Here is a 27,074-nt window from a genome sequence, read left to right as displayed (position 1 = left end):
AGGACAGAGACTGCTGGAATCACAGTCTGGTCTCCCTGAGACAAAACAGCCACCAGAAAAAAGCTGAGATCCAGGGGACCTTGCACTCTCTCCATAACAGGCAAAAGGCACCTGTGCCAGGGGACATTCATGTTGGACATCAGAAACAATTCCTCCACTGAAAGTCTTATGGAGATGAGGCAGGAACTCCTGAGGTAACAGAATCCAACAGGGAAACACCACTAAAACACTTCAAAGGAATTAAAGAGTGCTCCTCTAAGAAGGTGACACAGCTCACAGCCCAGCTGAGGTGCCTCTACCTCAGTGCACACAGACTGGGTAACAGGAGGAGCTGGAGGCCACCGTGCTGCTAGAAAACTGTGACCTAGCTGCCATTCCAGAATCTTTGGTGGATGAATCCCATGACTGGAGTGGAACTGTTGATGGCTGCAGGCTGTTCAAATGGGACAGGAGAGAAAGGAGGAGAGGAGAGGTTGCCCTCAACATAAGAGATGGAGAGATTGCAAATTTTAAAAACAGTAGCAAGGAAGACCCCAGGAACTAGCGACCTGTCAGCCTCACCTCTGTGCCTCTGAAGATCATGGACCAGATCCTCAGGGAAGTTTTGCTAAGACACATGGAGGACAGAGGTGATTCAAGACAGCTAGCAACAACTTCACCACAGGGAAGTCCTGCCTGACCAACCCTGTGTCCTTCTGTGATGGACTGCATCTGTGGACAAGGGAAGGGCTAGAGATATCTATCTTGACAGATCTCTATCTATAGATATCTTTATTTATCTGGACTTCTACAAAGCTTGTCAAAGCTTTTTCACAGTCCCCCACAATGTCCTTCTCTCTACATTGCAGATACATTTGATGGGTAGACTGTTACACAGATAAGAAATTGGGTGTGGACAACTGTATCCAGAGGGTAATGGTCAATGGCTCAGAGTTCCAACAGACATCAGTGATGTCCATCAGGTCTGTACTGGGACCAGTGTTATTTAGTATCTGTATTAATGTCATGAATGGATGAGTGCACCCTCAGCCAGTCTGCAGATGACACCATGCTGAGTGGTGCAGCTGACACACCTGAGGGATGGCATGCCATCCAGAGGGACCTGGATGGCTCAAGAAGGGGACCTATGGGAATCTTATGAAGTTTAATAAGATCACCTGAGCTGGGTCAACTCTCAGTAGCAATACAGGCTGGGAGATGAACAGATGCAGAGAAGCTCTGCTGAGAAGGACTTGCGGGTGCTGTGGTGAGAGGCTGGATTTCACCCAGCCAGGTTCCCTTGTAGCTCAGAAAGACAAACATGTCCTAGGCTGCATCCAAAGCAGTGTGGGCAGCAGGAGAGGGAGGGATACAGTCCCTCTGCCCTGGTGAGACCCCACCTGCAGTGCTGCATCCAGCTCTGGGATCCCCAGAACAAGAAGGACATCAATGTATTTGAGCAAGTCCAGAGGAGGCCACAAAGATGACTGATGAGGGATGGAGCACCTCTACTATGAGGAAAGGCTGAGAGAATTGGGATTTTTCAAAGAGAAGGCTTTGGGTGACCTAATTGCAGCCTTCCAGCATCTGCAGAGAGTCTTCAAGACAGGTGGAAGAAGACTATTTACAGGGATATGTAGTGACAGGACAAGGGGGAATGGCTTCAAACTGATAGTAGGTTTAGAATTCTTTACCATGAAGGTGGTGACGTACTGGAGCAGGTTGACCAGAGAACTTATGGATGCTTCAACACTGGAAGTGTTCAAGACCAGGTTGGATAGGCTTCTGAGGAACCTGGTCCAGTGAAAGGTATCCCTGCACATTGCAAGGGGGTTGGAACTAGATAATTTTTAAGGTCCCTTCCTACCTAAGCCATTATAAGACTCTATGGAACAACTCCCCTAGGAGGAAAGGCTGAAAGAATTTGGGTTCTCCAGCCTAGAGAAACTTTGTTTCACTGACTTAATTTCTACAGAGTTTTACATGTACTTTCAAAATTGTTACAAACATCTGAAGTCAACTTGCATCTCTTCTACTAAAATATTGTTGTGTGTATTGGTTTCTTCCATTTCCTAAAGCACTCTGCAAAGCAAAACAGTGGACTTCACCCTCCAAAAGAGAAGCTTTAGTCCAGGATGGTCTGGGTGTTACAGCAAAACTATTAAGTGAAACTGAATGGCCTCTTACTGTAGTCAAATCAGACAATCTGAAGGTATGGTTTGATGAACATGAAATGAGTGTTCTGTGTGACATGCCAAGTAGCTCAACTTAAAATAAATGACAGATTTGTCATTTTCCATTTATTTGAAAGTATACCCACCTGCAATGATTTCTCGTAGCTTGGGATCCAGGTTCACTGTACAAGGCAAAAAGGTTCTCACATCACGTGCAACAAGGACAGGTGTTCGTGAGGATAAAAATACCTCAAAGTTCCGTATATCTGCATCAATTTCAAGTAGAGGTTCAACATCTTTAGTTGTAGGAATATTCTTTGAAATTCTGGGGGGTGAAATTAGATACATCATAAGCACTATTTATTAAGAGTATGACTTCAGTTTACAAAGTAATATTCTAGGGTGAAACACTAGCACACTTGCACCCATTCTCCCTGTTCTCTGAAAAATAAGGGAACCCAAAAAAGCTGTTCTATCTGCAGAAAGAGCAATGCAATGTTTTCTAATATGCAAAAAAACCTTAAACTGCTGAACAATCTGATCGAATGGTATGCTTCAGAGAAAAGTCAAAGAAGCCATACATCAGTAATGTCAAATCCCAAGTAAGGGGAAGTTAACATTTGTGAACTTTAACCTCAAACATCTATTCAAATTCCTATACCCAATTCAGAAATTCCATGGGAAAAATAGCCTCATTTTTAAACTAACTTTTGGTAACAGGAACAGGCATCTTAGAAATTGATCAAAATCTAACTGTGCATTAATTGTAAAAAGTGGGAAAACAACCATCTGCTTTCAAGCAATTCACCTTCTAAGAAAAAGTCACAAACAAATGAAAACAACAAAACCATGAGACATGATCAATGTAAGGGACTGTTCATGCATTATGACTATTGTCAAGCAACAGTGGGGGTTTTGTGAGCAGTAGTATAGAGGGGAGTTTCAGGAAGGAACAAGTAGGATTAAATGTTAGTCTTGTGGAAGTTTATGAAAAGCTCCTACCAAGCAAGTGATGGAGGCTGACACTGTTGGTCAGATGGACCTATCTTACTTGATATTTCATCTCATAATACTGGCATCACATATTAAATGAGAAATTATAATCTAAATTAAAGATTATGAAAATGAAAAAGTACTCACAACCTAGCATAATAAATATGTAAACAGTGGAAGAATGTACTGAGAACAGTGAACACAGTTACAGAAATGGCTATAAAGTGACTGTGATACCACTCTATATGGATACCAGTGAAGTAACCACACTGTACATAAAGTAAAAATAGAAAAAAAATTATGAGGAGAAAAAAACCAAAAAAAATCCTATAAAATTATTTATGATTTTAATGGCTCTTTTCAAAGACTTGTTAAGGCTACAACTACATGATAAAGGGGAACAGCATACGTGTGTTGGCTGCGCTGTGAACTGCTGTAACTTGCTTAAAAGAAGAAGGTAGCATAGAACAAAGAAAGTGTGTTTTCTTCAACTACTGGACAATTAGAAGAGCTAAGGCAACTACCAATGCTGTCATGGGGGAAATGAGTGCACTGATGCATGGATGGGAAGGAAGGCAGGAGACTCACGCACACTACGTAAATCACCAATATACCAGGAATCTCTTACATTACATAAATTCACAATCACATTGTGTCTTTGAAAAGAAAAAAAAAAAAAACACTTAAAAGAAACCCCCAGGTAGTATAGTAATTGAATTGTATTTTTAAGAGAGCTAATGAACTAAGTCCACCATTAGTTGAACGATCTTACCCTATTTCACAATTTGTCTGCTTTTTAAAAGCAACAATCTTTTTTAATCTTTATTTTTAAATCCTCCACAGAAAGTAGAATTTTATGTACCATGGGATTATTCCAGAAACAAAAGTGGCAGATTTACACAGAATACATAGCATTTAATGTTAAGAAAAATAAAAAATTAGAGAATCAATGCTACATGCTTGAAGTAAGTGCAACTCCATTGCATTAAAAACGTATTTCAGCTGTGATAATCTTTCAATCTGATCTTTTACCACATTCTAGCCATATACTAAGAGTAGAATTAACAAATTCCTAAAAATTTTACCAGAAAACAATGGACCATGTACCTAACAGACAGAGGATTCTGCCATACCATGCTGTCATAAACAGTGTCTGCGAATAACTATATTCACAGTGAGAGGTCACTTTATAGCACAGGAAAAATGTAACAAATATAAAGCATAAAAGCAAGTGTAGCCTATTCTAACAAAGGTTCTGCAGAACAAATTGTTATAAGACATTGTCCAGATAGCAGCTGGATTATCCACTTTAGGGAAGCTCAATGTATGTAAGACTTCAGAGACTTCAGCCTTAAGAGAATAAAAGGTGGTGCTTCTGTGAGAAGACAAATTTGACACTCAAAGGTTACAATTTCAAATAATGGTACAGTTCATTCTCTGGCAGAGTTTAAAGAAATCTAGTAGAAGCTAAAAGTATTCCTAAACTCAAGAAGTGAAAGGTTAAAAGAAAAAAAAGAACATTGTCAGTATCAAAGTAAAACTTGTATACTCCACTGAATCTGAGAAATGCATATTTTACACTAATATTTAGCTACTACCTTATGTTATTCTATTTAGTCTTTTATAAAACTACAACTAAACTGACTGTAAATGTGTATCTTTTAAATCAAACATCAGATTGTGGAAAAAAACAAGATCCTTAATGCACACTTTAGTTATATATATATATTTGTTATATATATTTACTGTTTGAATTTTAGACAAGAGTTCAACACTGGAAATGTAAAAATTAAGTCACTTTTCAAGTCAGGAGCTGAAGAGTTAAAGAGTGGCCTACTTCAACACTTCAATCTACAAAATAAAAAGCCAAAAGAGAATGTGACATAGATTTAAATAAAACACACAGCTGATGAATCACATGAAACAAATTAGCTGATTTTTAATGCCAGCTCTACTTAAGTCTGAATGCGAACAGTGTTCCGAATGCGAAGAACAAAGCTGCTGTTCAGAAGCCAATAGCCCACTGCTGGTGTGCAGATTGAAGTCTCTATTCTAACCTTCTGAGCTCAATGTCTTAAACTACGCCTTTGAAAGAAATATTTATGTAAATGATAATCTTTTGGCAAAGAGCCACAAAAACCATACGTGCCTGCACTTCTCAGATAAAAAAAATAAAAGGTTAGCATTTAAAGCACTTTAGAAGTTACTTTTTCTAAAATACAGGCATGCAGATCTAAAAATAAAGCACTGTGAACACACTTTTTTCATTTTGGGGCTAGATTCCTGAGGCAGAATTATTATTATTTTTTAAATCAGAAACATCAGAAAGTGTCAGTGTTACAGATCATCTGTTTCCAGGAGAAACTACTTGAATTTAGAAGGAATGAAGCTAAAACAAAACATTTCATTGATTGAAGTGAACCTTAAAAATTAATTCCACTACTCTCCACATCGCTTTCCCATGAGCAGCTGAAATTAAAAACTGCTTTCATTTGGGAATAAGTTACATTGCAACAATGTTGAATTATTCCTGGCTTTTTCCTGAAATATAGACAATTTAGTACAAGTACACAGAGGTACATCATCTTATCTTTCATTCTGTAAATTAGATTCAAATTTGTTCTAATTATGTTCACCGTGTACTTTCATGACTGACTTAGAAAATAACCAAACCATGTCTGACAGTGTGTCCAGCATTGAATGCTGCCTGCACAGTTTAGAGAAAGCTAAGCTGTTGTCCCTATTGACCATCTCCTTCACTACCCTGCTAGATGGTGCCAAAATGGCAATATTTAAAATTACCCACCTTCACCCACACTGGAGGCTGCACTGGAGGTGCCCACATTGCCTATGCCACTGGTTATGTCAGGCCCTGGAATATGCCAACAGGATTTACCCACCTCTTCCCCCAGCCAGGGCTTTTGGGGTGGGCTGGCTCTGACCCAATGTAGCTGAGTAACCAGGCCGTGCTGACAAGAGCTGTGAGGAGCCTCAGAGGTCTGAGCTAATAACAGCTTTTAAGCTCAGACCTTTGCCCTTGGTCCTCCTCCAAGCTACATCTGTGCACCTTTGGTCTTGACCTTGACCACGGGCTTACCTTCCTGCCTTGAGCTGTGCCTTGTGGCTACACATCAGGGGGCTGCTGGCTGTCCCTGGTTCCTGTCACTGAACCTGCTCCACTTTTCCTGTTTGGCGGTTGAGGGACTGCTCCCCTTGCTCACAGTGCTGTGCCTGCCTCGCAGCTCTCCTCAGCCCCCAGCCCACCCTTGCTCATGGAGCAGAACCCTGTTGTTCCCACACTGATGGAAGGCTGACTTCTCTACAAGCCCTCATACCTCAAAGGGCCGTTCTCTCTGCTCTTTCCAAACCTCTCTCCCTGAAGGTAAAAACAAAGAAATGCTTCAAATTGATCTTTGCACACCTAACTTTTTTCTTCATTTGTTTTACAGGAGCAAGCAACTGCACGGACAAGAGCAATTTAACTTTCTCACTCCATAAAAAGGAAATTACTTCATTAATTGCTATTAAATAATAGAGCAACAGAAGGCATGAGCATGAAGGCATGTCATGTTTTATCTATCATGGGCTTTTTAATTTTTTCTTCTCAAGATAGTACAAGTCAAAAATGTTGCTTAAAATAATGAAATAATTTGTCATTAAAAACGAGAAAAAATTTTCTACAGGTTTGATACTGAGAAACACAAAACTAGAAAATCTTGGCCGCTATGGAATGCAATATGAAATTTTTATGCTTAACAGTTTGCTAATTTGACGTCTGATCTCAAATACCTAATAATCTAATCCTATGCTTTGCACTGAAGTTACTTATCCCACTCTACTCACGTCTGGTTAATACAATGACAGTGTTAAAAGCTCTCACACAAATCACCCCAGGAACTTTGCAGTACTTTCAACATATCAGCAACTGTGCTACAAATATTCTCTCAAACTGAAAACTGCAACGGGTCACTTGGACACTGAAAAAGAACATTCGCTTATACGCCCATTCACATAAAAATAGGAATAAAAAGTCATCACACAGTCAATAATATAACATAAGGAACAAATGCTTTATCTTTATAAAGACCAAAAAAAGAGAAAGCTATAGTTTGATATATCTATGCAGACAAAAATTCAAGTCCCCTCAGTGCATATTAAGCAGAAGAGACTTCACTGAACAGATGCAATAGCTATTTAAAAACTCCTATTACCATAGGTATTCAGGAAAACTTGATTTGCAAAACTGACTTTATTCAATTCAAGTACCAGCAGATAAACTACCTCTCCACCTCTCCTCCTAAAGTGTTCCTGCTTTTGGTCATTTCAGAAAGAAAAAAACCTATTCTGATGCTTAAAAGATTGGTATTTATTAAACTAATCTCCCACACTCAGTATCACACACTGTCACTGAGCCATATTAAAAAGTTCTGTTCTTTAAACAACTCTCTGCCATACTTTATGATTAAAATAAAGTGTTAAAGCAGTTACAAATGCCCGGATTCATTCACAGCTTTGCAGTGCTATTTGAATTACAAAAGGCAAAAGAATTTTAAAAAAGGTGGGCATCAACCACCTACTACTCAACTGGTACACTGCCTTTTAACATTGAGACCACACTATTAGCACAGTAAGAAACAGAATAACTTTATGTGCCCTGCATTTTAAGTATGAGGCAATAAAAGGAGACAGAAAAACAAAAAGCAGGTTAAATATTTTAGAAGTAATGCCTCACTGTGAGGTCTACAATACTAAATTGTCTACTTAAAGGAAGTGATTTATTTAAACCTGGCCTGGGCAAAGATGATTGCAGAGAACATTATCATCAGAGTGATGAAGTGGCACCTTCCACGGCGTTTTCATTTTTAATTTCTATAATCACTAAATAGCTACACTTCTTAAATTAATACATCAATAGGCATTAAGCAACTCACAAATCCCTCAGAAGTTCATTTCACCCTTTTTCTTAAAAGGTATTTAAACAGTGTCAAAACTGGAATTAACATAATAACCTTCCAGAAAAGTTACATTTCAATGATCTTGCTCAATTTTAACATTTAAAATTTCTACAGAATTGCTGAAAGCATGTAACATACTTTCCTAAAAGAATAATTCAATAGATATTTGTCTAAAGCACTGTAATGAAAAAGTAAACAGATAATGCTTATCTTCCATTTTTATTTTACTTCTTTTCTTCTTACTTATGTATATTAACAAAAAAAACCTCAAATGATTTAAACAAAAGCTTTTAGCTCAACACATAATTGCAACAAAATTACAATAATTGTACCAATTAAAATAATCCTGAATGAACAGTTTGTCATCTTAATGTTCCAATGGTTTATAGAAGGATCTACTTAATTAGCTGAAATTGCTTTCCAATGTTAGTATCAAATGTCATTTGTTAAAAGTTGAACGATTTTGAAAATAATTTAACAAAGCAATTTTACAAAACACCAAGAACCAACATTTTCTTTTCAGCTGAATAAAGCAAGCAGATGTGTCATCAAATTGCTATAAAAATAAATGAGCCTTTATATGGAGAAAAATAAATTTTACTACTAGTGCTACAGAATACTATTTTTGTATGAAATCAAATTCTTTAATAAAATAATTTCATATCATTTATATCTTGGTGATATTTTTAGTATGCTATAAATATACTTTCTTAAATTGAAGTAGTAAACAATCAAGGAGAAATATTCCACCGTACATGAAACAGAAAAATGTTTTAACTTGACTAAGTGATTTCTTAATTTGATTACCATGGGTGTATTACACAAGAGATCTGAATCTATCAGGAAAAGATGGCACCACTGAAACTATGTTATAGAACTCCAAATCTATAGTAATGAACCGCGGTTTCACTTATAAAACAATTTGTTTCTTAAACCAGTTTAATTTCAAGAAAAAAGGAAAAAAATAAAAGAAAAACCGTTCAGTGGTTGATTTCAAGAAGGGGTAACTTCACTAAAGACTGGAAAAAAACCCAAGGAAAATCATATACCAGTGCTGAAACTGGACTGGAACTGAAAAAATTAAGAAACAACAATTCCTTCCATTATTGATAAATTAGACAAAGCATATATTCCATAATCCATCCCTTGGAATGCTGTAAGACTTGCAAAAGCATTAAAATGAAATTAATACATGAGCTATGGCTCGCTTAAATACTTTGGTTCCCTTCATCCCCGCAACCCCTCCCTCCTTTCCCAAAAAAAGGAAAAGAAAAAGTAAAAGAAGATGATGCTGAATTAAAGAAAGCAGTTATGCTATTCTTCTAAATTTGGTGTGTTCTGCCTCAGCACATCGTATTGCCATCCAATTTGCCATCCATCATAGGTAGGCATGCACACATATGTGCACAAAGACTTTATCACAGAGGTTAAATTAAGCCCAAGTGATGGATGAATTACACGTTGTTAAGTTTTAAATAATGGTTACCTACAACTCTGAGAAAAGTATAACCATTTTCTTGTCCTGAGAAATCTCTTTTTTCAAAATCAAAGAGTTCTTGATTTCCATAGTTTCCCTCAGCTTCCCAAAAAGCATATTTTCAAGGAGATTAAGGAAGGGTGGAGATCGCAATCTGAACAGATGGCTCATGAGTTTCTTCTATCCTGAGCCAAGCTCTTCTAATATTTTTAATAAATATATAAAAATAGTCACAGAAATTTAGGGACCATCAGCTATTTGCAAATATCTTCATAAAAAATCAGAAAGTACTGTCTTAATATTCTGGTTTGCTCAAAGCCCCTATCTTAAACCCCCAGAGTTTGGTCAAAATTCAGGCAAAGAATGACAGGCAGGACTGTCCCTGGTGACATCAAGCCCAAAAAGCAGATCAAAACATCAAAAACAGCCAGCAGGAAGCACCTGAATAGAAGGTTGTGTGAATACCTGAATTCTGTAGCATTAAATAAATTGCATTTTCAGTCATGGGGACAAGCACCCTCCCCTCCCCAGCATCTTTAAGCACTGATCTCATGGTCTCTCTTAGGACTATCTCCTCAGATACACCAGCCTCACACTTCTCACAGTTTCAGCAGCTAATGGCTAGAATTATATTCAGAAAGATACAGAACCTAGATCCTAATCCCATAAGAGAGAGGACAATATTTACCACACATCTACCTGCGTGAATGTCTGGTATCTGAGCATGACCATGAGGAAATTCTCATGGATTGTCATCAACCTCATACTGACTTTTTTCTTTCCAAAGGGCCCTCTGTAACAGGTAAATCATTAAATTGCTCTGGCAGCCTGCAGTGCATTCCCTGCCATTTTCTTTCCAAAGGCCAACTGGAACTTTTCTACAGTGGCCTTCCTTGCCTGCTGGACAACACATCTTGCTCACCAGCACTAGAAGGTTCCTGCAACCTGTCACACATCCTGTCCCAGCACTTGGTACAACTAATTTAGACACATTTATCTTAGAACTAAAGTAGCCTTTACTGCTGTACTTTGTGCTGAACCTCATTTTATCCTCCTGCTTCAAACATCCTCAAAACACATGTTTTTTGTCTTTTATTTGGCTTTTTAAGGGCTTCAGTTACTGACTGAATAGGTTCTAGGTGCAAGGTAGGCCTTGTTTTAGCAATTCTGTGCACTCACAACAGAATTGTTTCACAGCAGAACCACTGACTGCACAGGACCTTCAGGGGTAAAAATTCATAGTCCATAGTTTTTCAAGTGTCTGGAAATTTACAATAATTTTCTGAAATGCCATACAAGACAGTCTTGAACTCAGGAGGCATATGCATGCCTGAAATTTCACTTTCAATTGTATAAATCTTACAGTCCAGCTACTAACAGCTCCAAGAAGTGGCAGTCTGGTAAATTTGCCACATCTAGTAGAGAACAGGTCCACTCATAGATACAGAAACTCTCCCTAATGCCTCTGTCAGAGGGACAGGCAAGAGAGTCATGCAATTACTTCAGTTATTTCTAGGAACATTTTCCAATTGACAAAGTACTGCAGACTTTGATTTCTGCCATGATAAGAAGGATACAAAGAGATAAAATGTGTTCCATGGATTATCTTATTTAGTGAGGCAAATTGATGAGAAAAGGGATTGGGAAGACATTTCTTCTCATACAATCAGCTTTAATAGCCTGATTTTTGATCAACATGGTGGTGATATCAATCCCTGACACCTTGAGTCTTAAGAAGTAGAAACTATCAAGAAACAAAGACAACCAAGATTCAGAGCCTCAAACTGAAATGAAAAAAGTAAGACTTTTGGGGAAAAGAAAGAAATGAATCAAATGCCTTAAGAATGAGGAATGCTGGAAAAGAGAGGAGAAAGTCTGGCAAAACTGGGGGTCGTCACTACTTGATGTGAGACTACAGCTTTCCTCAGCCTCTTAAATATATCTATTTTGGTACAACTATTTTGAAATGTGATTATTAGAAAATCAGTCTTTAGAACTTGGAAAAATCACAGATTTGCATAATACAATACATTCTGCCCTTCCATTGATTTGTTGGGAACTCCTAAAGACACTGTTTGATTTTCTGACTGAAGTGGGACACAAAACATTGTTCAGAGAAATCAGCAACAATTGATAAATTCCTTTCCTTACTGCAGATTTACTGCCCACTACTGTGTTAGCAGGACTATAGATAAGACTATTTTCCCCAGTAGGGTATGATATCTATATCCACAATCACTTTGACCTGAAACTTACTCACAGCTACTTCCACAATCCTCTGTGAAACTGTTATCCTGGTTATATGCCCACCTCCCTCTGTCAGACCATTCACTGGTATGTCAAATAGCACAAAAATTATCTTTGGAAACCTCACCTGCAAGTTTCTCACTACACACACATACTACTATCATTTGCTTCCTTTTTTTGTTTTCCTGGGGCAATCATGCCTGTCATTATCCTAGATTTTAATATGTTTACATATTCTAGATTAAGATCTTGCTTAAAATGTCTTAAATTTCAAAATACTTCCTTGTCTTCTTCCTACGTTCATTGACTCTGAGGAGAATTCAGTTTTGTGAAATGTATCTTTTTTCTACAAAAGCCACAGTGACTTTTCCCAAGATATCATTTATTTAGATCTGACACTGTCATTTATTGTGGTGTCATGGATGCTTTACTTGCCTTCACAAGAGAGCACATTCCCATAGCTGGCTAATTTACAAGTCTGAGAAGCCTCAGTTCCAAACATTCAACAGAAACTTGCTTTAATCTGACAACTTAATTCTCTTAGAAGTTTATTTGCAGAAAGCCCACATATTTTATTTCACTTCTGAGCTTTAAAAATTTGCCTTTTGCAATTTCTGCAAACCACTTTGGTATTACACAAAATCGACTCTTTACAGAAGAGAATGCAGCACAACATAAATGTAGAGAAATATTAACTCTATGTCATAGCTATAAATAAAATGGTAAAGATAATTAAATTAGACCACGATATAGATATGGGTCATGACAACAGTGAGCTTGACCACCAAAGAACCTAAACACAAAAGGGGAAGGAGCAACAAAATCAGAATTAAGAGCTTAACCTGGTAAGGAGAGAGACTACATGAAAATCCTGATAATGAGAAAAGGCAACACATTGCCTGAAGGAGTAAATACTACTACTACTAAATATACCAGGTGGAAAGCAAGACCAACCAGACAAGTAGAAAGAGAGAGGCTGAAATGAGAGGATGGAAGTGAGATGATACAGCAGGTCAGTTTAAGGAAGTAAAAAGAGTAAAGACATTTTTCTCGAGCATATGAACTGAAAGCCAACAAAGCAGATTCAGCATTTTCTTTTCAAAATTTGCCACAGTGACAAAGTATGGGCTTGTTCCCCCCTAAAAAAGATTGAGAGCATAGAGTCTCTACCTGTTACCATAAGAGATGTTAAGTGACCCCAGCTCATAAAGGTTCTTCACAAACCGAACCCTAATTTTCTTTAGAGGGTTGGGGGGATGGGTTCTGTTTTGGTTTGGGGTTTTTTGCGGTTTTCTAATTGGTTGCGTGGCTTGGTTTTTTGGTTGGTTTGTTGTTGTTGTCATTGTTGTTGGTTTTGGTTGTTGTTTTGTGGGGGGAGTCTGTGTTCTTTTGGTTTTGGTGGGGTTTTTTGTGAGGGTGGTTTTTCTGTTTGTTTGTTGGGTTTTTTGTTATGGACTATGGAAGAAAGTTCCCAATATGATATTCAGTAGGTTTTTCATCTCTGCATAGTATGAAACAGGAACTATACACTTCTCCTGACAGACCTGGTTTCATACTCATCAATTTAGTCTTTGATATTCTTCTCAGTATCTATACAAAAAGACAAGTTTACTTTCCCCAACAAGCCTTCATAATAAGAATATATTAGCTAGCTTTATTTTTAATGACAAATTGAAGCACAGAGATAACAAGTATATTTATTTAGTTACCAAACTGAGGTATCCATTTTTTTCCAGAATACTCCACCAACTGAAAGCAGAGCTCCCAGCAGCTCCAGATATAGCTGAGTACTTAGCAATCTCAGCCTACAGAACCATAAGCTGTACACCACCTCCCTCCCCACAGAGGCATGAATACTCTCCAAGAGAAAGGTACTACAGAGGTGACTAGTCCAGCATCACACAAACTCTGACTAATAGTTGTGGAACAGCGTTTCATGGTCTTACTTTAGTTACTGCATTCAACTCCAAAAGATAGCACTGCAATGTAACAAAAATGGCCTTCTCTTTTACTACAGTTTGCAAAACTAAATCCTGGTCATTACAAGATGAGAATCTCAGAGAGGCAAAATAGCATATAATCATGGAAATCATATATCATTGTGCCTGCATAGAGGAGAATTAACTAAAGACTATATTTATTCTTTTGCTTCTTAGTGCTTGACTACCCGATTCTTTCAGTATTTTTTGTATGTTATGAAAGTATCGCTCTCTCCTGCAAACAGCGAGCCAAGGCTCTGGCGCCAGCGCTCTCCGCGGCTGGGCCGAGCCGGGAGCGCCACCTGCCGGCACCGCGCCGCGCCGCACAGTCCCGGCGGCACAGCCCGCCTAGGGGGACACAGCTGGGGACAGCCCGTCTAGGGGACACAGCGCGGGACAGCCCGCCTAGGGGGACACAGCTGGGGACAGCCCGTCTAGGGGACACAGCGCGGGACAGCCCGCCTCGGGGGGCACAGCGGGGGACAGCCCGCCTCGGGGACACAGCTGGGGACAGCCCGTCTAGGGGACACAGCGCGGGACAGCCCGCCTCGGGGACACAGGCGGGAACAGCCAGCCTCGGGGGGCACAGCTGGGGACAGGCCGCCTCGGGGACACAGCTGGGGACAGCCTGCCTCAGGACACAGCTGGGGACAGGCCGCCTCGGGGACACAGCTGGGGACAGCCCGCCTCGGGGGGCACATCTGCAGGGCAATACGGGGTTAACTGCCCCATCCGCACCGCTGCACCCCCACCGCACACAGCGGCCATCCACAGTAACTCCTCCGCTGAAGGGAGCTGTCACTGGTCAGTCCAGCGTGGTCACCCTCTGCACCATCTGTAGCAGAGGGGAAGGCAATGGAGAGTTCTCACTGCAAAGGAATCCTTGTGATTCAAAAGCTTTTTAACACTTGATCTTTTAAAATTTGGAAAAGCAGCTGTAATATCAAAGGATTCTCTTTACACAGAGAACGTGATCAAGTGTCAAAGTCTTACATTTAACACAGAACCTACAAGATTCAGCGACGAGAGATGTCCAAGCAGCAACTCTAAAGCTGCAGTGTCACAATAAAAAGTAGTTTGACAAAAGCTATTCAATACTAGGAAAACTATATTCTTGACTCTGATCTAAAATATCAAGATATTAAAAAACTCTGAAGAATAAAAAGCAGAGAACAACAAACTCAGTACAGGAACAAGCTACATAATTATCAAGATCCGGTATTTAAGAGACTCCAAATGGGAAAGCTGCTCTATAAACTAATAAAACTTAGAAAACTGAAAGTGAAGTTTTAGAAGAGGAACTAACTTTGAAATTACAGTGAAACAGTTATTTGAGTCAAGTTACTTTAAACAGTTGCAGATAAAAAGAATAGCAATGACACTGAAAGGATTACTTTGGATAAAACAGAATTTTTAGAGCTCTATATAATCCCAGAGAAGAGTTCACAGACCTTTTCACATTGAGCATATGGTAAAGATGATCACCCAAATCACCAGACAGATGAGACCTCAGCTTTGTCAATACTTCAGGAAAGTTATATATTTAGTTCCTTACACAGGTTCAACAGAAGGGGCTGAGAGACACCAATTCTCTTCCTGAGTATGCAGCAACATTATTGTTAGAAAATTTTTTCTTTCATTGTTAAGAAGCTAAAGAAACTGAGTCTTTTAGCTTTATAATTTTTGTACCAAATAACCATGTTGTTTTTTTTTTTTTCTAAAGAGAAAACCCTGAATATTGGTCTTGCTTTCCTTTTCCTCATTTTTGTGGTATTGAAGGTAGAACACAAACATCTTTCCTTAAAAGATGATGATGACCTTCCCTTTTCCAATACACTGTACAGAGTTCTTCATTGTTTCTTCCCATTATGTACTCTGGTTTATTTAAACACTAAAAAATTACCTATACACTTGTAATTGTCAGTTATGAACTAGCAGTCTACTCAAGTGGCTGTATCACTTCCAAACAACTTCCAAACCTGCATAGCAAGAGGTACAAAACATAGCAGCAGCCATGAATCTCCTGCACACCTTAACTAATACACCATGACACGCTCCAGCTGGCACTAAGCATCAACAACTCAAGTGTTTGTGCTAACAACAAACAATCCAGAACCCAAGTTATTCACATTCACTTGTGAATGTCCTTTTCTTTTATTTATGTTGGTTTACTACGATTTAATATCCATGAATACTGGAATTACTAGCAGTCATTTATGAAAATAAATCAGGTCTCTAATACCTCCTCTGGTTTATCAGAGGACATTGTTATGTCTTGAAGATATCTTTGGACTTCAGTCATCCCAAATTTATTACTCTGGGTGCCAACAAACAGAAAACTGTAATGAGTTTGTTGGGTAAATACTGAAAATATAAAACTGTGAAACATGCTATACAGAAATCTGAACAAAGAGAAGTTTGAATAAAAAGCATGACAGGAAAGGGAATTCCTGATGATTCTGAATTACTTTACTTAGCTGATCACATAAACATTTGTGACACTAGTTGTGTGAACATACAGTGGAAAGATGGGTTCCCTGTGTTTTACCTTTGATTTTACAGGTATATTATACTCACAGAGGAAATGCAAAACTCAAAAACTTTATCCATATTCTAGAGGAGATGTTTTCTAAACATGCACTCAATTTACCTGTGAAGTCTGGTATTTCTAAAGCCATCTTCCAGCTTAAAGCCAGTCAACTACTTCAGTCTACTACTTGCCCTCTTCATTTGTCTTCAATCCTCAGCCTCATCATGCCAAATCTACTCTTATCCATCTACCTTCTGAGATTTCTGTGTTCAGATCCTAACTGCACTTCAACTTTTCTAAACTCATTCAATCTTTCTCAAACAATCCTAATTCCATTCCCAACACTTCAACCATTCTCAGCCCACCCCAGACCCTCACACAGTTCATCTCCTACTCCTTGACTTTCACTGCAGAACACACTTCCAGTATTTTCTATCCAAGTTCATTGTCCTGGACCCTGCAAAATCTCTACATTTTCTGGTAACTTGTTCAGTCAGTCACAATCTTCTCTCTTTACTTCAGCTGTTCTTTTCATCTGATCTCCATTATATTTTATTCAAGTCAAACCTTACCCTCTTCCCCCTGACTCTGATTCTCAGATTCTGCTTTTCTTCTATAGGCCCCACTCTCAGTCACATCTCTCTCTTCCATTTCTCTCACTGTCATCAGGTCACAACCCACAAATCCTTTCTTACAAGCAGAGGATTCTGGAGAGAGATGTTCACTGGCAACACTAGGCAATTTGTTCTCAGTAGTAATACCTAGACAGCTCTGTTGGAAAGCAGCTAGTAGCAGAAATGGAGAAAATCATGCCTCTTTTTCACATCCCTAACTGCAGCACATGGCATTGCCATAGCACACCTGCTAAGCACAAAACCTTCACAGATTTTTATCAGTAAGGCCAGTTTCTGCTGAGTTTACTTCAGATTAACAAAAAAGTGGAAAAAATACCCAACTTGTAGCTTGGCCAAGGTAAAGATGAAAAGGATATCAAGAGACAAAAGTACAGTTAGCTGCCTGTGAAAGAATACCTGTACAGTTCTCTTTGGTTTAAATACAAAACACTCATTCATACATAGTGCATCAAATAGCAATGAAACTCACTTAGAAGTTTTCAAAAGCCAGCAAAAGAGGGTGAGATTGTGGGAATTTTAGATTACAACCTGATAAATGTTTGAAAGCCATGTTATTCTAGTGATCATGAATAACAATCACTATTTTAATCACTGAAATTGCACACCATTACCAGAATAATGACTACCTCTCATAGATGGTTTTTAAAGTCAGGTGATCTGGAACACCTTCAGTCTCTTCAAGATGCAGGATGAGCCATGATGTTCTGTATGGCCACTGCTCTGTGAGATTGATCCAACTTGCCAGTCTGTCCCAATTGAATGTGATTTGATTGGCTCTCAATAAACGACCTAAAAGAACAAGAAAGAATAAAAGAAAACATAAAGGACTTTTTCTCCCTTTTGAAAGATATCTTTGTTTCCCCTCAAAGTAACAGCTATGTTACTATGTCATTATCTGATGTGTGAACTTCCTGCTATTACATTTTTAGCTCAGTAAATTCAAAATCATTGCAAGATGCATCCAAAAATATAACTTTACAGTCTAATAAAAATCCTTGCAAATACTGGTCAAAATATGAGACTCTCCAAAACTGTCAACTTCAGCCCCAGTTTAAACACTAATTGCTATCATCTTGCTACTGGTGAATCTTAACTTACTTCAACCAAATTCAATAAAGAATTTCACACAGCATTAATATCTCCATCTAAACACAGAATTTTATGCTAATACTTTGACAGATTTTCTATGCACTGGCATATGAAATGTGGTCAAAACAAGTTAAGCATACAACTGCCAACTTCAATAGCTATGAAAAAAACTGTTTTAGGTTAGTAAGGTAAGGTATAAATTACAAATCAGGTTATTTTAAAAACCAGAAAAAGTCAATGCTACAATTTAGGCACTTGAAGTTTCAGCAAATTTTCTGTAAGTCCTTTATTAGTATCTGTAATTACATGTAACCTACAGCCTGAAGGCTCTGTTCATAAAGGTGTTTATGAAATCACCATGTCTAACCACAGACTGTACTACACTAAAAGTGTTTTTGTAAGGTCTATTTTTTTAAGTTTAATTTTACAACTAACATTTTGTGATTTTGTTATAATTTCATAACTGCACTGTAATTTGCCAAAACAAGACAGGTTACATGCTACAAATTGCAGTAACAAGCTAAGAGAGAGAACACTTATTTAAAACATTAGACCAGAATTTGACATCTGTTGCAGATTTATTCTCTTAACTATACAGTGTAAAAAGTAACTCACTCTCTTTGCTCTGGGTAGCTGTAGGGCTACCCAGTGCCTTCTAGTGTCTGTAATAGAAAAGACACTAAATAATCCCTCCCCATTCACTTACTACACAAAACATGTTTTTATTAAACCTCTGTAAGCCCTTTCCCAGTTATTTCCAGTTTTTAAAGTTCAGAGATACCAATGTCTTGACTGTGTTTTATTGAAGAAAACCAGGTGACAAAAAGCTTTCATCAGCCTCACACAATCATTTAGGGAAAAATGCAAATACTCATAGCAAAAATAAACAGGATATATACTTGGTTTTCCACTCACAGCTTACGTTTTCACATGTCATCACTACAATCTTTGCTCACACCACAGTATTATGAAATTGAAAAATGTAATTTTCTTATACCATTTCAAAATAAAAAAATGTAAAATTTCCTAAAAATGCAGACTAGAATAATTTGTCTCCCAACTGAAGTCAATGGAACAACAAATATTATGTATCTTTCAAATCCCATGTAGAATGGTCAATTATGTTTTCTTACATTCTGGAAGAGTTTGCTTCAGAAGGACTTTCAAAAGCAACTCATGGACTGACTTGTTCAATTTAGTTTACATACTTAAAAGTCTGAGTGTAACTAGAAGCAGCCAAAACACAATCCTGTTTACTGCACACCAGCATGTCACGCTTACCAGTCACTGAAACAATATTTAGCAACCTCCTCATGGTCTGAGGGCTGATATCACTGAACCAATCCTCTGTAACTAACAGCTTGGTCAAATCAAATGACATTTGGCGGGTAATGGTCCTCTGCATCTGGCGCCTTCGGTAAGTATCCTGATAATGAAACAAAAACCCAAGGAATATTGATTAGTATCAAAAGCTTTTATGTATTTCAAATACTTCAGTTTTACTTGATAATCAAGTTAGAGCCTTTGTGAGTAAGTCTGTGAGGCTGACAGGTAATATCAGGCATACAAGAATTTAATTCTGATTTATCTATGTAAAAGCTGAACATTATTTCCATAGAAGCCAAGAAGTGGTAAGAGTAACACATTTTACTTCTACATCAATTCTGAGAGGGCAAAATAGAGTGGCACAGCACAATATTTTCTAGAAAGATTACTACTTTCAGCATTTCCATCATCACTTCTGACTGTCTTTCTAGTGAATTAATATGACCCATTTACTAACTACAAGTAAAAATTCAAGTGACCATCAGGCTCCTCCACTACCAAACTCCCAAAGTCTCCACCAACGGCAGCTCCAAAACCTCAGTATCCTCAGAGGCTGTGTTGCTTTTCATAACTTTCTAGATACCTTTTATTCAGCCAGTTTGTGATTTTATGTAAATTTGAAAGAACAAAAAGCAGAAAAAGAATGTGGTAGACATTGCAGTACAAGTCTCATACCTAATATTGCTTTGATTAACTCAGTTACTGTCTCTTGTTGCAACGTCCTGCAACAACTGATGTCAGGCTTACACAAAAAAAAATCCAAAATACACACACAGACCATAGCTCCTACCAGATCTGCTGTATCACCTCAGCATTCACAGAGAGCTGTATTTATTTTTTGTGGAAAGGAATACTTTGGTGACCAAGCAAACTTTTTCCTCTTTGACAGAGCATCAGTCTACTCATGTAAGAATGGACTTTTCTTATATGGATCGTTTATAAAAATTTAATAAGAATGGTTTGATAAGTCTTCCAAGTTGATACTATTGAAAATGTAAAAAAAAAAAACAAACCCAAAAACAAACAGAAAAGAAAAAAAAGTTTTACAAGTATCTATTTAGACTAAAAATCCTTCTCACCCGCCTGTTGAGAGCAGTTTTGCTACCAAGCTTGGCCATGTCTCCAAGACTGTTCTGAGAAACTCTCCTGTCAACCTCTTCATGCAACCCTATCGAAAGGAAAACAAAGGTAGGCATCTTCTCCAGTCATATACATTCGACTGACCCATAAAAATAACACTAATGATCTGTCAATTATTTAGACAATTTCTTCCAAAATACAGATTTTGGATCATTGTTTTTGTAATGTTCATATCACCGTCCTGCAGAACCTTACCTACACTATCTGCATAAGGAATATCCCCATTGGTTGTTGAAGCTACCATCAGTTTTTTTGCATTACTAAGCCCTCTGCTGTTCAGAAAAACGGGCAAATGAACAATATTTCGCATGTAATCATGGCCATTGATGTTTGAATCCCGTAGAACACTGTTGAGATTCTGGTTAATTGCCTTTATAATAATGTGTGGGTCACTTGCAAAAATCGCAATGAACGGGCCTTTCGAAAACAATACTCGCACCTGGAAAAAAGCAGACAGTAAACCTTGTTAGTAACAACTGTAGCTGCAGATCACTTGAACATTTGCCTCAACACTTTATATTCATTCTGTTCAAGGAATGAATATAAAGAGAGGCCAAGAGATGAATGGACATGTCAGCTTCTTCTATAAGAGATATCTAACATTAGGAACTTATCCACAGCTAGAAATAAGCACACTCAACAATTTAACAGCAGAATTTACAGTGGAAGTCATCACCAAGGATGTATCATGCAGTAATGTTCTAGTTCCCCACAAATATTTAGCATTTAAATATTTTTCATCTAAAGTACTTCAATGGTAAAAATATGAAAAACTCTCCAAATATTTTAAGCTTGTTTCAACAGAATAATTATTTTCCATAGTTTATATTTGATTGTTTCAAACCTTTTCAAAAGTACTAACATGCAATTTAATTTCCAACTTTTAAAGCACATCACTCTTAGCATTATAGCTATGCCAATGTACACAAATATTAATTACCACAACATAGCTTTCTTTCTACAGAAAACACACAATAACTGAATTTATCTGAGCTTATATGTGGAAGAGATCATGCATATAATCCAGAGGTTATCTTTATAAAATGATCCAACTCACAGTATCAAGCATCTGTAAAACCTTGTCCTGTTCACAAGCATCCAGTCCATCAATAATTACAACAAGCCTTGTCTGATTCTGAGTGAAGCTGTCAATGGTTTTTGCCATTTTGGCCATCAGTTCCACTTCACATTTCAAAACCTACAAAAATGAAAAAAAAAAGAAGGAAAAGACATGTCAATAATACTTAAAACTGATAAAAGTACATATATTTCCTTTTCCAGATTGCTAGTTTTCCTGAAAATACTTCAGTAAGATTACAAGAATAAATTTACAAATACTCAAAGTGAAAAGTCCTAAAATGTCACTTCCAATGTATTTATTTCCTACTTGAACAAAAATGTACAGCAGAAACATATATTCCGCTTTGATATAACAAACTATCCTTATTTAAAAGCCATTACAAGGTCATTTAAGAAAATAATATTTATGCACAGTAAAACAGAAGTAAATAAAAGTGCATTTGTGGCTTCAGCTAGTCCTCAAACATTGCTCTGCATAAAATGTTTTCTATCTGCCTTCCAGCCAAGCACACTATGCTCTTACTCTAATACTCAGTCACTGCTCTTCAAGATATGCAGTCTGAAGATTTGTTAGGCTTTTCAATATTGTTACACATGTAATAACCAACCATAACATAGAAACAAAGGTGGAATTTGCCTTTCTTAACTTCAGCAGCTAACAGGTAGACATTAAAATCTGATCTCTTAACCAGTAGATTCATTAGAATGTGCACAATGACGACATAAAATAGGAGATTAACAACTCTTCTGAAATGCCTACTTCTCTCCTTTGATGGCAAAGGGTGAACCTAACTCCTAAAGGCTGAAGTTATGTCAGATCAATACCACTCAACAAACAACTGTCAAGAAACACAGTACCAAGACACAATCAGGTCTTCTGTGCTGTAAAAGCATGGCACTAGGCATGCTGGCATCAGATGGGATTCACCTCTCTCAAAGGGCGAAGAGAGCCTTTGACCAGGAGCCAGCAGGGTTAACTGACACAGCTTTAAACAAGAGGGAGTGGGATGAATCAGGCTTGCTCAAACAAACTGTGGTATGACACACCAAGGTTAGAGGGATGCAGGGCTAGTGAGGGCCCTCATCTGAGATGTGCAGGCGACACTGGAGCATACTTGGAACTCTTATGGAGATGAGGCAGGAACTCCTGAGGTAACAGAAGCCAACAGGGAAACACCACTAAAACACTTCAAAGGAATTAAAGGGTGCTCCTCTAAGAAGGTGACACAGCTCACAGCCCAGCTGAGGTGCCTCTACCTCAGTGCACACAGACTGGGTAACAGGAGGAGCTGGAAGCCACCGTGCTGCTAGAAAACTGTGACCTAGCTGCCATTCCAGAAACTTGGTGGATGAATCCCATGACTGGAGTGGAACTGTTGATGGCTGCAGGCTGTTCAAATGGGACAGGAGAGAAAGGAGGAGAGGAGAGGTTACCCTCTACATCAAGAGATGGAGAGATTACAAAAAGATGCCTCTGAGAAGCAGCCACAAACTGGTGGAGTCAGTGCACAAAAATTTGTGAGGACCAGACCAATAAATGACACCTTGAGGTTTGTGTCTGTAACAGGCCTGATCAAGGGGGGCTTATTGATGAAGTCTTTGTGTCCCAGCTACAGGAGGCATCATGCTTGTGGACTTGCATCCTCCTGGGGAACGTAGATGACCCCAACATCTGGAATGTTATCACGAGCTGTCAGCATTCCAGGAAATTGCTGAAATTCAGCTAGGTAATAGACAAGCCCTACCAGAAGGGGAGCAGCACTGATGGTCACTAATGTGAGTGAGCTAACTGGGGATGACAAGCTTGGAGCTGCATCCTGGGCTGCAGTGATCACACACTGCTGGAGTTTGCAGTCCTGAGGGAAATGGGTTAGGTAAGGAATAAAGTCAGCACACTGCATTTCAGGGAAACAAACTTTTAGCTCTTCAAGGAGATAGTCAACAGACCCCCTAGAAAACTGACTACAGGGACAACACAGCTGGCAGATGTTTTAAGGATGCTTTCCATGGAACACAAAAGTCTGTAATCCCTAGAAGAAGAAGAAAATTGGCAAGGAAGAATAAAAGCTGGCTGCACTGAGTAGAGACCTGCTGGTCAAACCAAAGACCAAGATGTAAATGCACAGGCAGTGGAAGCAAGCACAGGTACGCTAGGAAGAGTGTAGGGACACTCTGGTTGTGAGCGGATGTGGTGAGGAAGGACAAGGCACAGCTGGAGCTGAACTTGTCATGAGATGCAAAAAATAACAAAGGGTCAATGGCTCAGTGTCCCAATGCACATCAGTGACAAGTGCTGTCCCTCAGAGATCTACACTGGGACCAGTGTTATTTAATATCTGTATTAATGACATGAATGAAGGGATCAAGTGCATGCCCAGCAAGTTTGCAGATGACACCAAGATAAGTGGCACAGTTCACACACCTGAGAAACAGGATGCCATCCAGAGGGACCTAGACAAGCTCAGGAAGGGGGTTCATGAGGTTCAACAAGGCCAAGAGCAAGGCCCTGCACCTGTGTACTGAATCCTTGGTATCATTCCAGTCTAGGGGATGAACAGATGTACAGGAGCCCTGCCAAGAAGGACTTGGGAGATGCTGTGGTGAGAGGCTGGAATTGGCCCATCCATGAGCCCTTGCAGCCCAGAAAGCCAAATGTATCCTGGGCTGCACAGGACACATCCAAAGCAGTGTGGGCAGCAGGTGAGGGAGGGATTCTGCACCTCTGTTCTGCTCTGGATGCAGTGCTGCATCCAACTGTGCACTCCTCAAAACAGCAATGACACCAATGTATTGCAGCAAGTCCAGAGAAGGCCACAAAGATGATTAGAGGGATGGAGCACCACTGCTGTGATGAAAGGCTGAGAGAATTTGGATTATTCAGCCTGAAGAAGATAACATTCTGGGGAGATGTTTATTGTGGCTTTCCAGTACCTAAAGAGGCCTGGTGGTAATATGAGGACAAACTTTTTTGCAGGGCCTTTTGCAAGAGGACAAGGAGGATTGGTTTTAAAAACTGAAGGTTAGATATAAGAAAGAAGTTTGTTTAAAATGAGGTGGTAAAACACTGGTACAGATTGCCCAGAGAAGTTGTAGATGCCCATCCTTGGAAATATTCAAGGTCAGGTTGCACTGGCTGACCTTTAAAAGGCCCCTTTCAACTCAAACTATTCTATTGTATGGAAAATATTTGTACAACAGATTTTTATACATTGGCTGTAATCTACAAAGCTAAAAATCACGATGCTACATTTTACTTTCAAAGAGGAGCATATAGCATATCTGATGACAGCCTGAGAGTATATCAGTTTATAGATACAAGACAGCAAAACAATAGTATTTTCTATCATTTTTCATGCAATACCATTTTTCATTAAATGGAGTGCTTTGTAATGTTCTTTCAGTGCTACAGTTCCTTTCTTAGCAAAGAGGTCTTGCAGACAGACAAAGTTAGGCTTGTTTTTACACCTTTAGAAGATTCTCAAAGCTATTCTTTCTCATCTTATGATATAAAGTAAGCTTTTATGAAATAATGGTAATTGAGAATTTTTTCCCAAGTACTTTCTTCCCAGCAAAAATAAAATCAGAAAACTGAAACCCCAAATTTAACATTCATGATTAAGCAGATAGATGTCATATATTAAGCACAATTACCAATGGCACAGAAGTGTTCCATTTAGTAAAAACTCACCAAGTCTCATTCTCCTGTTGTGAGACTTAGCCTGATTAAATTAATGGTGCCCCAATTTAATAATGCTCCATGTTTGGGGGTTTGTTTCATTCCTTTTAAGGGCCAATTCACACAAACACTCACCTTCATGAAGCCCTCACTTTTCAGCTTGTGAAGCTTGGAGGCAGCACCATGCAGCCGTTTTCTCTGAGAATTCAAAACCGAGTCCATCACCTGCCACCATGTGCGGCAATTCAAGAAAAAGGCCAAGCCAACAATACAGGTCACTGTTATGAGAATAACGTTCACTGTCATGTTGGCTGACTCCACATTAAAAATCGCCAACAGGGCGATGGCAGAAACAACGCAAGACAAGATGAACAGGAAAATCACAAAGGATGGCAGGCAGCAAGTTTTCTTCCATTTCTTTTTACCTAGGAAACAAGTATTGCTGTTAGAATTAATGTACAATGATAGGTGAGTGAAAAATCTATTAACTTGCATACTTCTCATAAAACACTAACTGGCACAAAAGCTTACTGCAGTGTTACCATCTAGTCACAAACCAGTGGAGAAAAAAATCTATTATTTGTCAAAATTCTTGGCAATTATGAAGCAGAGATATTCCTTTAATCTTTAGTTTATTTCCATAATTTCAAGAAATCCACACTGGATAGAAATGACAATTTTGTATCAGGGCTATCACCCCTTTTGTGGCATCTCTTTGTAAAGTGTATTTACATAAACAAATTGTAGAAGAACAGTACAGGAACTATTTGGTTTTAAACTGGAACCTGGTACTTACGTAATTTAATAGTAATGGTACCATTGAAGAATTAAACCAAAATTGCAAGCTGCAGCCTGAGGCCATCCTTTCTTGCATGCCAAAACACACACAAACTGCAAAACTGCAGCAAATATGCTTTGGACAGCTCACAAGGGCCCCAGAGGAGAGTACAGAGCTCCTGACTTCAACTGGACTGATAAGAAAGAAGCAAATACTGCAGCTGGAGCTTAGCACAGCTAATTCTGTGACCAAAGAAACAGCATTTTCCAAAGCAGCAGTCTCTGCCTTTAGGACCTGTACAGATCCAGTGGTACGTCTAGAAGATTGCTGTCTTCTGGACACATTTGTTGATAAAGAACAGAATAGCAAAGATCTAAAGCACAATTATGAGAGCTAAACATCAGTATTTGAACTACAGGGGGAAAAATCAAAGTAGAAAGAATACTCAAGGTTAATATGTGGCCCATATTATTTTCTACCAAGGCATGAGCTGCAAAGGTTTTTCACATTGCTGACATAAATGACTTACAGGATTGTGCCGAAGGACAAAGCAACAGAAATGCATAATGACAGAAGTGAGAGGCAAGAAACGAACGGGAACAGCTCAGATATAATTAGATTCAGTTCTAGGCTTAAGTAGAAATCTAAACATCCTCTTACTAGAAAGAGACAGAACTGGATTAGAGAGACACAAATATCATGAACAATGTAATGACAATTGAAAGAGGCATGTCTGCAAGTTTACAGACATAACAAAAATTAAGATACAGAAGGCTAAAATTAAACCTCTGTGGAATTTCTGTGAACATCTAGAGGTAATAAACCTATGACCCTGGGCCTGTAAACAACTCAAGAAAAGGACAGAATGTGTAAAATCATCAAATAGATAAAATAAATTCATCAATTAGATATTTAGACAGAGCACAGGAAGGCAACAGAGCAAAGAACACAAGTGAATGTAAGATTACAAATGAAAGGGAAAAGATGATTACTGCAAATAATCACAAGAAGCCAGC

The 27,074-nt window shown here is 38.6% G+C and overlaps 1 protein-coding gene across 3 annotated transcripts in view; it reads right to left on the bottom strand.

Moving 5' to 3' along the window:
* The window catches only part of KIDINS220 (kinase D interacting substrate 220), a 74,560-nt gene that overhangs the window by 18,920 nt on the left and 28,566 nt on the right, over positions 1 to 27,074 (bottom strand). For all 3 annotated transcript variants that reach the window (XM_059467327.1, XM_059467325.1, XM_059467326.1), the window contains exons 17-23: positions 25,416 to 25,705; positions 21,582 to 21,722; positions 20,720 to 20,963; positions 20,464 to 20,552; positions 19,340 to 19,484; positions 17,596 to 17,758; positions 2,300 to 2,478 (exon numbers count right to left, since the gene is read on the bottom strand). In XM_059467327.1, coding sequence (XP_059323310.1) covers positions 2,300 to 2,478; positions 17,596 to 17,758; positions 19,340 to 19,484; positions 20,464 to 20,552; positions 20,720 to 20,963; positions 21,582 to 21,722; positions 25,416 to 25,705 — 1,251 coding nt within the window. The remainder of the gene's footprint in view (positions 1 to 2,299; positions 2,479 to 17,595; positions 17,759 to 19,339; positions 19,485 to 20,463; positions 20,553 to 20,719; positions 20,964 to 21,581; positions 21,723 to 25,415; positions 25,706 to 27,074) is intronic.

Source organism: Ammospiza nelsoni, chromosome 3 (assembly GCF_027579445.1).
Source record: "Ammospiza nelsoni isolate bAmmNel1 chromosome 3, bAmmNel1.pri, whole genome shotgun sequence".
NCBI lineage: Eukaryota > Metazoa > Chordata > Aves > Passeriformes > Passerellidae > Ammospiza > Ammospiza nelsoni.
This window is presented reverse-complemented; position numbering and strand designations above follow the sequence as displayed.